Genomic DNA, 12,348 nt, shown 5'->3' with positions numbered 1-12,348 from the left:
TGACCATTAAATCTCCATATTTCATGACAGGATCAGGATTAAACTGCTCAACAGTATGGAAAAGTGTATTTTCCCTGGTGATACAGGAGGCTTATTTGTTACTCTGTTTGTTATCTGAGTGAAGAATGCACACATGTTTTCCACCACTGACTACATCCCACTTTGTGTTTTGGTCAGACCTAAAACAAATAATTTAATCTGCAATGCCCACGGTTCTAACCATGGGTGGAATAGCAAATCCGAACACAGTACTGTTCATCAGACCGCTGACAAAGTTGTTACTCAACATTTAAGAGACAAGTTCGGCCTTTCATCTGCTCTGGAACGCTGCCTCCTCTGCTCAGAGCTTTCTATGTTATTTGGCATTTTGACATATAGAAACCTATTCAGTGATGGAGCTCTCTGTCACACACAACACATTATGCTCCTGTACAATGACTGCAAACTGATCGCCCTCCTCATGTCGGACACAGAATAGTCTTAGAAACTGCTGAGCCTTAGCTTTGTTCCCTCCCAACCCAGTAGAATATTTATGTTATTACGGAAATGAGGGAATGTGGAGCATAATCATGTATAAATGTCATATCAGCACTAATCAGCAATTTAAATAAGAAAATACTGGAAAATACACAATGAGACTGAGGGGAATTTTTTTCGCTCAGTGGACCGTCTTCATGGATCATTTTCAGCGTCTCCTGTTGACTTTTGTATGCAGAGCTGAGAAAAAATATCGCCGGCGTCTTTTAAATGTGTCCTCGAGGAAAAATTTGGGGAAATGGTTGAGTGTGGGTTGCAGGGAGGGCGGCTCACAATGCAACATTTAATCGGCATTATTGCTGAGCTCAAGCTTTCATTTAGACTTGCTAATTACTTTTAACACACGGCTCCAATTTCTGTTTGTGTGCAAATAATCAGCGATAGGATGAAAGCCTGAAAGCAGCTTTATGACTTCTTTTTGTGTTTATTAGAGGGGATATGTGTCAGAAATGTTGTTTAAAGACCTTCATTATTTCAATTTAGTAATTTATATTAAAATAGCTACACAGTGAACATACAGCGCCCTCCATAATTATTGGCACCCCTGGTTAAGATGTGTTCTTTAGCTTCTAATAAATTCTGTTTTTTTCCAAATAATATAGGACCACAATGAAAAAAAGAGGAAAATCCAGCCTTTAATTCAAGTGCATTTATTCAGTGGGGGAAAAAATCACACATTAAGAAATAATTCTTTTACATCAACTCACGTGTGCCACAATTATTAGCAACCTGACTAACTTTGTACAACCCCCTTTTGCCAACAAAACAGCACCTAATCTTCTCCTATAATACATTTTTTTCTATAATTTTCAGTGTGAGAGCATGCTTCTGCAATAAAAATTGAAATTATTTTAAGGCTTTCAACACATCTTAACCAGTCTGCCATTAATTATGGAGGGCGCTGTAGTTGTGTTGGATCTGCATCTCCATCCTTCATAAAGTTCAGCTTGAGTTTTGGCTCATGTTTGCACCCTTTGTCCAGTTTTCTACAACTTTGTGGTAGAGATAAAGTTGTGTGACTGTTTTATGGTGACTACAACATTAGTGAATCAATGCTTTTTTAATCCTCATCATCTAAACTGTTATTTTTCTGTGATTTATTTGCGTGTCGGGCACCTTTCTGGTGGCCAATTGATATGGATTTACAAGATACTTGACATAAACCTGAATAGCCACATGACAAATCATAACATTTAGTTTGGCCAATTGGAAAAGGAGTAAATTTTCCAAGTATTAGATTTACAAAACAAAAATCTCCAGCGATGCACACACTGTCTTTTGTCTCAGCTGTCAGGTATCTTCTTTAAAACTTGCCAAAACTAAAGTCAGCTCAACATATCAGCCTCAGAAAACCAACACACATTTTCAATCGGATCTTACCAAGCAAACATTTTCTGAAATCCCCACACAAAGGGCAGTGGAATACAGAATGAAATTCATCCTAAGCCCCACCAATGTCACAAGAAGCACCCACAAATGCAGCAGCAGTGACTTTGTATCTGCTTATCTCAGCTGCCAGTGCCAGTGGATCTTTACCAAGTTTTGTTTTATTCTATGAAATGACGCTGCGAGTTACTCCTGCAAATGGAAAACACTGTGCTGACCCCTCTTGACCAAGAATAATTGCGTGAATGATGTTTTTTTGTGTCAGTTTTTCTTCTGGCAGCTGAACCAGGCTTTTCCGCAGCCTCACCATTTCACCTTTCTGCGTTTCAAGACTTGGCTTCCATCCCATATTTCCTCCAAAAGCTCTCTTAGCAGTAAATTTAGCTCAAGAAAGAGCCTCATTGGCTTGATGCTGGATTATTGTGGAGGTCATCATCCAAACAGTGTTATTTGACTCACCACAGACCCTGTAGGGCTCTTTCAGCTGATCCTGCAGTTACTTTAAATCCTCATATGAATGGACTTGACAGTGAACAGCGTCTGTTGCTGTTCAATACATGTTTTTTGTCCTGTCTCCTTATTTGTGTGTCAAAGAACCATTTTTGTTTTGTGTATTTTTTATTCAGCTCAATAAATCACATGCTTGATCACTACACAAATACAGACTGAAATCTATAAAGGAATTTCATTAAAATTGATTGCCTCTTGCAAAAACTGTGTCTCTTCATACAGTGACTTGTTCAACGCCCCTCCAGTGTTTTATAGAGGGATGAGGGCGCCTCTCAGTGGTGACAATAGAGAAAAGCAGCTCTGGTCAGTTCAGAGAGAGTTTAAAGCACAAAGGTTCACTTCATGTTCATTTTAGCACAAAAATTACAAAAGAAATGTCGAAAAAAAATCACATTAAACATTGAGCAGATGTAAATTAGATGGCACATTTTCAAGCTGAGGGTGAACCCAGTGGTGTACATCTGAATCACAGGATGTTTCCGATTCCATAGTTTGAATTTTTAAAAAAAAAATAATAGACACAGACTTGTGTTCCTTTGCTATTTGAGGAAATCCTGATTTAGACATATATATAAGATCTAAATAAATTTTTTACAGCAGACAAAGAAGAATCATATTTTTTCACATTTTATTCTTCAAAAAACAGCACAGTAAGAAAGGAAATGTTAAAGATTTCTCTGTCTTAATAGGATATCTTACTATGATATTGATTGTGTCTTTGGAAACCAAATAAATCCTCACAGAAGATGTTTTGATATGTCACAGCAGGAATAACAGATTTTTTTCCCATCTCAAATCACAGTGTTTTCTAGAACAATTTCTGCTCAACCATCTCTGATTATTTGTCTGAATTACTTTTTTTTGCATAAAATATAGATATTTCTAAAGACATTTATGAAATTCTGCCTACATATAACCAACAAAAATGTGCTCTTCTACCAGCTTTCAGTTCATTTATTCACACTTTGAAATTTCAGATTATGTTTGAATGACAACATCTCAGGAACTAATAAGAAATATTAATTCACATGGATCAATTATCAAATTAAATATATTCGACCATCTGTTCATTTTGCTTTCCCAGAAGACATTTGGTTTAATTTGGTTTGTTTGCAAATTAAAGAACAAGACAGAGCAGTGATATGAAGAACTGAGCCTAAAAAAAACACCTTTTTTTGTTGTCCGTATTAATATTACATCGTGTTTAGCCAGAATTTAGGAGACTGGCCTTTTAAATTTCAGCAGGAATGTTTTTATAGACACCAGTTCAAGGACAGGCTGCAATGCATGATGGTCTGAGTCTATTGGTACAACTTCTGTACACTACATTTTGGTGTGCAATGTGATGATTTCATGACAAGTTGGGAATTTGAAAACCACTTTGAAATGGCCTTCATAGGGAATATTTGGGATAATGCATGTACACAAGACACAGAAAGAGGAGTGTTGCATATTATAGCTTGAAAAACTCTGCTGCATGCATTTTAAAGTACGTTTATTCAGTGTGAAAGTCTATATTAAGACATTTCATCATGGCAGCTCTATTCAGTGATACAAAGTTTGTGTGGCGGCATCTTGGTGAACAGCTATGAAATTTCATCAGTTTTCCTTCATTTATTTCCCTCCTCTTCCTCCTGTGCAGCAGGTATAAGGCTTGTAGCCAAATGGAAAAAGAAAACAGACAGAATATCCCTTTTTTCCCTTGCTGGACAGGAAGGAAGTGAGGTGATAAAGCAGAGACACCTGGTGGCTGATGGCTGCTACCAAAGACAACATGGAGGACAACAGGAAGTGAAATGAGAGCTAAGAAAAAGGAGATTTCAGGAGGGCCAGTCCAACTTCTCGTCATGTTTGCTTCAAACTGTGATGAACGAAAGCAAATGTAGTGGATTTAAAACCCAGAACCGGCTGAAAGTGTGAAAGTTTCCTGGTCCACAAGAACCTGCAACTTTGAGGATGCACCTCTTCAACCTGCTCGGACTGCTGCTTCTTGGATGTCGATGCCTTTGCAGGAACCGGGTTCAGGTAAGTCTCTTTTTCTTTCAGAATCTCAAGGTTTCTTCCCTTTTCTCTTGCCTCAGTTCAGAATTACCCTTCATGCCATGCAAGCCTTTCCTTCCCTCCTTCACTCTTCAAAATCTCAGTGAACTGAACCTAATTGAACCGATCATTTCAACTGACATTATTTGGATGTTTTTTCTTAATCTCCTGGTGATTTTTCTGTTAAGGAATTTGAATTATTTTCCCCTGTTGCTGACCTTGAATTTGTTGATATTGTTTTATTGGGCGTTTACATCTGAGCTGTTTTTGTGATTGATTATGATTTGAGTCGTATTTAAACGGATTTAATGAATGAGATTGAATTGATGGCAATGTTTCTTTTATGTCTTGTGTGGTTTTGTAGTGAAGAAGTTAAGCTGTCTGGGCTATGCCTCTAATTTGATTTGGAAAATATCTGTGTCTGGTGTCCAAATCCTCTTGAGTATTTGTGAAACCTCTACACTACATGATCAGGTGTTTTGAGCTTTCTGTAGATGTGATGATGAAACTGTGAGTTAGTCTGTCACCTTCTGTGTGTGTTTCAGTTGTAGTTGTCTTTGGCATTGTGATAGTTTGGCTGTCGGTCCAGCTTCTTGGATTTTGAGCATTTTTGTATGTTTGATTTCCCACTTTAGAGGTTTTGGTGGACATGTAGCTTTGTGGGGACACATCTGGTATCTTCAGTGTCCGTGTAGTGAAAGTGACCTGCAGAGTAGCATGAATGCTTGTTACTATGATGGTGAGTGGCAGCTTCTCTCAGCACTGAGCTGTGAGAAATCTTCTGTGATGGAACCTGCTTTAAAAAGTCATTCTTTGTTTCCAGTTCATAGATCTGCTCTCCAGATACAATTATACTACAGTGAATTTAAATGTGCAAATCCTCTTAGGTAACAAAAAAAAGTATACATAAAGTTTGCTACCTTTACTTTATTCTCAGAAAACTTCCTCTGAATTCTGCACTGAAGAACATCCATTTGGTATCATCGTTTGATGCACAAGATAATAAGAAATATGGTATTGATGAAATACGGAAACTTTTAATTTAGGACTTAACAGTGCTTGAAGCTGATGGGGTTCCTGTTCCTTTTGCTGAATAATCTATATGTGGTACGTTTGCACAGATTACAGGATAACTTAGGTGTTCTAACCATTCTTGGGTTCTTTTCATTGGATGTGATTTCCAACTTTATGTTGTATCAGAAAATTGTGTGATCTGATTTATCTGAATGGGATCAATGTGATGTTCTTTTTCCCTGTTTTTATGTACTTGAAGAGGAGTAAATTCAGCAGTTTACCTCATGTTAAACTGAACAGACAGTGCTGTTGTGTTTTTATTGCTGTGACAAATTAATCTAATGCAGTGTGTGTCACTGACTGTTTTATTCAACTTAAGCTGCACTGTTAAAACCTTGAGGGTGGCTTAAATGTAAGGAATACTCTTCTAAATATAACAAGTGCTGTAAAGAGTACATTGCACAGCAGTCATTTTTACATTATATATATGAATTATATATATTTTAAGTGTTCCTCCAAACACTGGTAATGAGTTAATATTTAAATGAACTCGGTTTTAGTGTTACCTACTCTATATCAGATTAGAACTTTAACACCTGAGGAGTTGCAACCCGGTCTCACAAGGATTCGTGAAACTGTCACGTAAATTAATCTATGGTTACGTGCACACCAACACGATTTCTCATGTTTTACGTGTTGCTCACAACGAAATTAATGGGGAAAAAAGAGTTCAAGATCAACTCAAAAAAAAAATTATTTTCACTCAACTCTGGAGTCTATGGTCAGACATGTACAATAGAATTAGGTTGTTTTTGACTCAGAGAGTTTATTCCAAAAGCCAAAATTTGCTGTGTATAACAGATCAACAGTAACACTCTTGAAGCCTTTTGCTCTCAGTCTAAAAATAGAGGAAACAAACAAAAAATAATTATGACAGTGAAATAGTTTTGCTCATTTCTTGTGCATAATCCAGTGGAGTCCGTGATTTTGCAGTATGAAACGCTTTTTAAAGTTTTTGTTTGTTTGTTTTTACATCAGTGTGACTTCAACTTTTAGCACATTGAATTACTTTATGCATTTTTTTTCTCTGATATTGATTTAAAAAACTGTCTTTTCTGAATAAAACAATGACTTATTAGTAAATCTGATATATGTAACAGCTTATGACCACCAACCAAAAGCTAACTAAAATTTTGACCCTTAATAATTTTGTTTTGTTCATACTAAATATATGCTCCCGTCAAAACAACACAAGTGAATATCTAACCCATAAAAACACATAAAAACTGTATTTTCTACTCATTTGAGATTTTAAAAAAGATGGTCAAAGGATGTCATGTAAAATCCCAGGATGATCCTCTCATTTGTCTCAAAAATCATGAAGACAAAGTTCGTACATTAAAAGTAAAGGAAAACCTCATCATGACTTTGGAAAAGAAGCTGCATTTAGGCATTTGTTTTTATTGGAACAAACATTAACACTGTCAAAACGGTTTCATTTCTGTGTAAATACAGTTCATGTTGTAGTTTTGCCACGTCTGTGAAGTTTAACAAAATTCAGTCCTTTAAAGCCAAGAGACGTTCCTCTTGCTGCTCAGCGTAGATGATCCCATTGCTTCTGTACCTGGAGCTCTTTATTGTCATGATTTACCTCCTGTAGCCTCTTTGAAGCTGAAGCATGTCGAGTCTCGTAGCGTTAGATCCTCTTGTTGATTCTTTTGAAGGTCACGCCCTTCTCTCCTGGAGTTACACAAGTCTGGACAACACAGTGTGAGAAAAAGAGAAGTAAAGACTGAGCAAAGTTTCAGAAACGGGAACTTATATTCAAGTTATTGGAGTCATACAGACATGATTTGTCTCTATTACTTGAACATGAAAGTGAAAAAATGGAAATTACAACCAGTAATTATGCTCCTTTTTTTTTTTTTTTTTTTTGCTAATTTCAAAAATAAAACCTGCTAAAATTTCTGTTTGGTCAGTATCTGTCAAACTGTTGTTCATAACCAGCAATGTTACATTATTCAGAATATTCAATCAGTTCAGCTTTTTACTTTTTCCATGTGCCACAAAAACTAAGACAAATGTAAGGACATGTAAATAAGTGGTTGCTTCTCTTACCATTACTAGCTTGTCATCACTGATCTCTGCTGTGAAATGGTACTGAGGAAACTGTATGGAGATCTTTCCACCTTCCATAGTTACAGGTGCCTGTAGGTCACAAGGATAAAAGGTCACAGACGGCTAAGAAAATGGGGCAGATTTGCTGGCAATTGATCATTTTCCTTTCATAAACTCACCTTGAACTTGGAGCCCGTCATTGTCACCAGCTCACACTCCTGACCCACTGTGAACTTGTTCGACCAGGTCCAGTTGGGGATGGTTTGCGTCCAGGTGAAGTTGTTTCCATCCTGAGCCACCTCTGTCACCACTTTATGGTCTGTCTTGGCACTGAGAAGCCCTGTGACAAAGAGGGGGAAGTTCCAAATAAAGAAAGTTAAAGTTCAAATCAAAAGCGACTCATATTAATCCACATGCTGCAGCTCATGTATAAATAAATACCAATCACTTCCAGAAACTCCACGTAGTTCTCCTGACTCTCGAGCTCATATTTCCCAGCGAACGCCATGATGCTGAAAGAGAAGTGAAAAAATACGGCAGGAATTTATGAGTCAAGGAAGGAGTGGCCTGTTCCAGATACTCTCCTCTGTATTTGCTCCCATGTGTCACCACCGCATGACTGAAAAATGTCAGTGGTTTTCCAAGACATAATTGTCACATTGTTTTACACCGCAAAATAAAGCATGTTCCCGCTCCTGTCAGCTTCAGGTTTTTCCAGCGCTTCTGCGAGGTGATGACACTTGGTCTGCAGGTTTGAGCATGTGTAGAGAAGTGAAATGTACACAACATGCTACTAGTATCCTTTAAATGCAATTCATGGAAGTGTTTTCAACCATTTTTAACATTCATGCCTTCAGGGCTTCACATGACAACATAACTTTGTTGAGCTGAAGTCAGCAGCTGCTTTTTGTTTCTTGTCGAGAGCCGCCTGAAGAACTGCAATAAAACTAATAACGGAGACCAAAACAACCCTCAAAAACATCTTTACCACCATAACCATGCACACAATGAGCATAACTGTGGGCTGTAATTATGGTTGAACAATTGGTATGTGAACAGTTTGTCAGAGCTTGACTGACAAAGATTGTTTGCGCTGCACACTGTCAGAAAACAATGAAAAAACTGTCCAAATATCCACATCTTTTTTGATTTTTTTTTGACACTAAAAACTGAGGCTAAAAATAAAAAAAAAAGCTAATCAGTCATTTAATCAGGACTTTCTTCAAATCTGTGCTCCATGTTGCTTCCTTTCACCTCGCTCTGCCGCGACTGCCTCATCGTTTGATGTAAATTGAAACGTGTGAATAGTGAAGGAGAAATATCGGAAATGTGTGAATACAGGTGTGAGATAAAAGATAGCTGGATTATCTGAGGCCTCGACCTTTTCGTTTCAGGTGGAATGTGTGAGAGAAATTGAATGCATGCCTGTGAAAATATGGCGCTATTACTTCTCTGCCACTCTGCGACCTGCAGCTCTGATTTACCTCCTGACGTCCCTTATGCATTCCACTGTTGTTTACAGAAAGTGGATGAAAAGAGGGTTTCTGGAGGACAGTCTGTCTCTCTGAGTGCTCGATGGAAACCAATCAGATGGCTGCAAATTCGTTTGAGCAGATGAAGACGTGTGTTTGCTGCTGAGGCTGTCAGGCAAACACAGAGACAGCTCAAAATGTCTTTGCATATTTTGGAAATGCGTATTGTTTTTTGAGATTATTCCGGTTCATAGTAGGCATGTAAGGGTCGACTGCACACGACTGTAAACATGATCAGCCCACATACAGTAAAGACAGCGAGTCTGGGTGTCCTTGTTTGACAGAAATGTCAATTTCATGCATTTTTCTGTTACGTCTGACCATTTGATAACCAGAAATGTGCATTAAGTTTGAGCACATGAAGCTACAATAACAAATCTGGTTAAAAAATGTAGTCTTATCTTATCTGTTCTTTTCTTATCTTATCATTTTGGTGGTGGTGATTTTTCTTTGGTTGTGACTCAAACTTTCAAGGATGCATCAAAAAATGTGCAACGATAGGCCTGATATTTTTTTAAATATTTATAACACAGTTTTGTCTTTAAGGACTGTTGTCTTAAGGTGAGTTTTGATGCTTTTGTATGGCTCCATGTGTTAATATGTGACCTATAGGTGTTGGTAGTAGGTGTTTATTGTTACCGTTGGATAGTTGCAGGCTAACTGTTTGCTCTCTCTGCTCAGATAAATCTTCGTGAACAGACTAAAAAGCCATAAATGTGTCCAGGCGGTTTAAAAATCTATTGTTTTTTTAATGTCAGGAGTGGTTTGTGCTCATAAATTGTGTGGTGTTCTGCATGGATATGGTTCAACTTATCTGATGTAATTGGTTTACAGCGTATTTTCTAATTCAATATGAAATTTAATTGATTCACTCTGGGACTTTTTCTTTGTTTGTTTATTCAGTAAATGCTCAGCAATTTCCCATGGCTGTTTCTCAGTTGATTTTAAAAACAATCATTTCAAAGAAAGAAGGTATTTATTTATTTGATATGATAAATATTACTGTTTGTTTACTATCTGGCCTCTGGCTTTCAGTCATTTTGCAAAAGTCGGCCCCGGGCAAAATAAAGCTGAGTATTTCTGGTTTAAAGTGCTGTTTTTTCCCCCCTTATTCCAGTTCAGGCACTGTGTAGCTCTGACTTTGTAAGATATTGTTCTTTTATGGAAGTCTCACATAAAGCAAACAGTTTGACTTTGATGAGAAATCAGTATTTTGCAGCTCCAGCTACCATTTTCCTGCTCTGTCTACAGACTTTGCTTCTTTATGTACAGCATAATAAGACCATATATTAATGTGGCCATTTTAGTATATGTAGTTTATAGATTATAGGTTGGGTTTTGCATTCCTTTTGTGTCTATAAAGAGTTTGTGGCTTGAATGTCCGTCACCTAAGTCCTACATCCAGTGTCTCTTCCTCTCTTCTGTCTTCAGTCAAAGGCCTCTGTTTTGAAGGTCTAGTGTGCTGATATATATACTGAAGCTTAATATAATGTCAAACAGTAGATGTATAGTAACAAATGAATGTTGTATAGGTACAGATTATAACTATAAAGCAGCAAAGAAGCAGAATGGATCATTTAAAGGCCCATAGCTAACTTCTACTTTGTGTTATTTGACACAAAATAGTCAAATATTTTTGTTAGGATGTTCTATTTCCCCTAAACTGTGATTTTTGTCTGCAGAACAAAGTCCTGCATAGCAAAAGTGAGTGGTGGTTGGATGTAGATCAGTGTTAATGGAATACAGTGGTGCAGACATTGTAATGTAACATTCTAGCTGGAAAAAAATAGGCTATATTCCTGATTTTGCAGAAGAAACCATGAAAGAAGATTCTTAGTTTTAGTATGCTGTCAGGTGTAAGGTCTATGTAAATGCTACTTAAGGTTTGCAAGGTTTAGAGATGGAGTTTACATGTGTTTAGCCTCCACTGCAGTCTTAAAATATTAGCCTGGTCATGTCATCAGGGTCATCGCAGCTTTGAAATGAGAATATAAATGGGTTTGTTAGAGTTAAACTTTTATTAGAGACTGGAAGTCTGAGTATCTTGACCTCTGCTGCACTGATTTTGATCAGTCTTTAAAACAAAACAACCTCTCTAACAAAGCATACAAAAACATAAGAATGAACTCATCCCTCCCTATAGTAAACAGGCTAATACATGGTAATCATTTTTGAAATCAAGGTAACATTTTTTGCGTTTGCTTACCAAAGTTTGACCAAATCCAAACCTGCTCTTAATGGCCACAGTCAAACGTGGTTACAAATACGCATCTGAAGTTCTTGCAAAAGGAATAGAGGAATGAATTCAGACAAACGTTGCCATATCCAGAGATCTGCCGGACGCCGTAGCCCCTCAGAGGATGCACTGCTTTCACACGGAAGAAAGGAAACCTGCAAAACAGGAAGACCGCTGTGATGAAACCCAGCCTTCCTGCAGACAGGATCATCCACTTGGGACCCGACTCACCCATCACAGTCAGTCTTCTTGGCTCAGATTCATCTGAAGCTTCCTGGTGAGCTGCTCGACTGCATGGATGCATCGCTCTTGTCTCTGGGCAGCCATGAAATTTTTCCCACAGGCAAACAGCATGAGACCAGTGTGACTGAAGAAGCGTGGAGGGGCAGAAGGGACATGAAACATAAGACTGAGCATCCTGCTGCATGCTGCTGCTCAACACAGCAGGATGCGGAGATGACCAAAGACAGAATACAGCTGAGCAGCAGCCACACGGCCACACATCTGGGAGACATTTTGACAGTGTACTGCAGGGGGCTGCACATTATCACGCTGTAAAAAACGATTTTATTCTAGCAGCTTGGCCGCATAAAAACCCCAGTAAATTCACGGGAAGCAACATCTCATAGAAATACAATAATTTTCTACTTTTAAAATACGACTTCAACCTTCATTTAACATTAGATTAAGCATATTTGTTGGCTTTTTAATGCTATGTATAAGTTAAACTCCAGAATTTTGCATTTTTTTCAAAGCTGAGAAAATTTTGAGACTGTAGTTGAGGCTAAACACGTCAACACCGTCAGCTTCTAGTACTTAGAGATATTGTGCACTGATGAAAACGCATAAATTCAATGTTTTTTCCTGTGTAATTTATACAAGATATTTAATATTTAACAATTAATGTCAAATAGCCTGAATTCTGTCTATTTTTAGAAATATATTTTCAGTATTAGATGTGACGTTAACAGTTTC

General features: G+C 37.6%; 1 protein-coding gene across 1 annotated transcript; it reads right to left on the bottom strand.

Annotated features, from left to right (window-relative positions):
- Nucleotides 1–6,928: 6,928 nt before the first annotated feature.
- On the bottom strand, nt 6,929–11,895 carry LOC110969426 (gastrotropin-like). The gene is made up of 6 exons (XM_051954625.1): nt 11,605–11,895; nt 11,344–11,528; nt 8,047–8,117; nt 7,785–7,945; nt 7,606–7,695; nt 6,929–7,243 (listed from the first exon to the last, which is right to left on the bottom strand). Exons 3-6 carry the CDS (start codon nt 8,111–8,113, stop codon nt 7,184–7,186), a joined length of 378 nt encoding a protein of 125 aa, XP_051810585.1. The 5' UTR covers nt 8,114–8,117; nt 11,344–11,528; nt 11,605–11,895; the 3' UTR covers nt 6,929–7,183.
- Nucleotides 11,896–12,348: the final 453 nt, after the last annotated feature.

The sequence above is a fragment of the Acanthochromis polyacanthus genome, chromosome 10 (genome assembly GCF_021347895.1).
Source record: "Acanthochromis polyacanthus isolate Apoly-LR-REF ecotype Palm Island chromosome 10, KAUST_Apoly_ChrSc, whole genome shotgun sequence".
Classification (NCBI taxonomy): Eukaryota; Metazoa; Chordata; class Actinopteri; family Pomacentridae; genus Acanthochromis; species Acanthochromis polyacanthus.
This window is presented reverse-complemented; position numbering and strand designations above follow the sequence as displayed.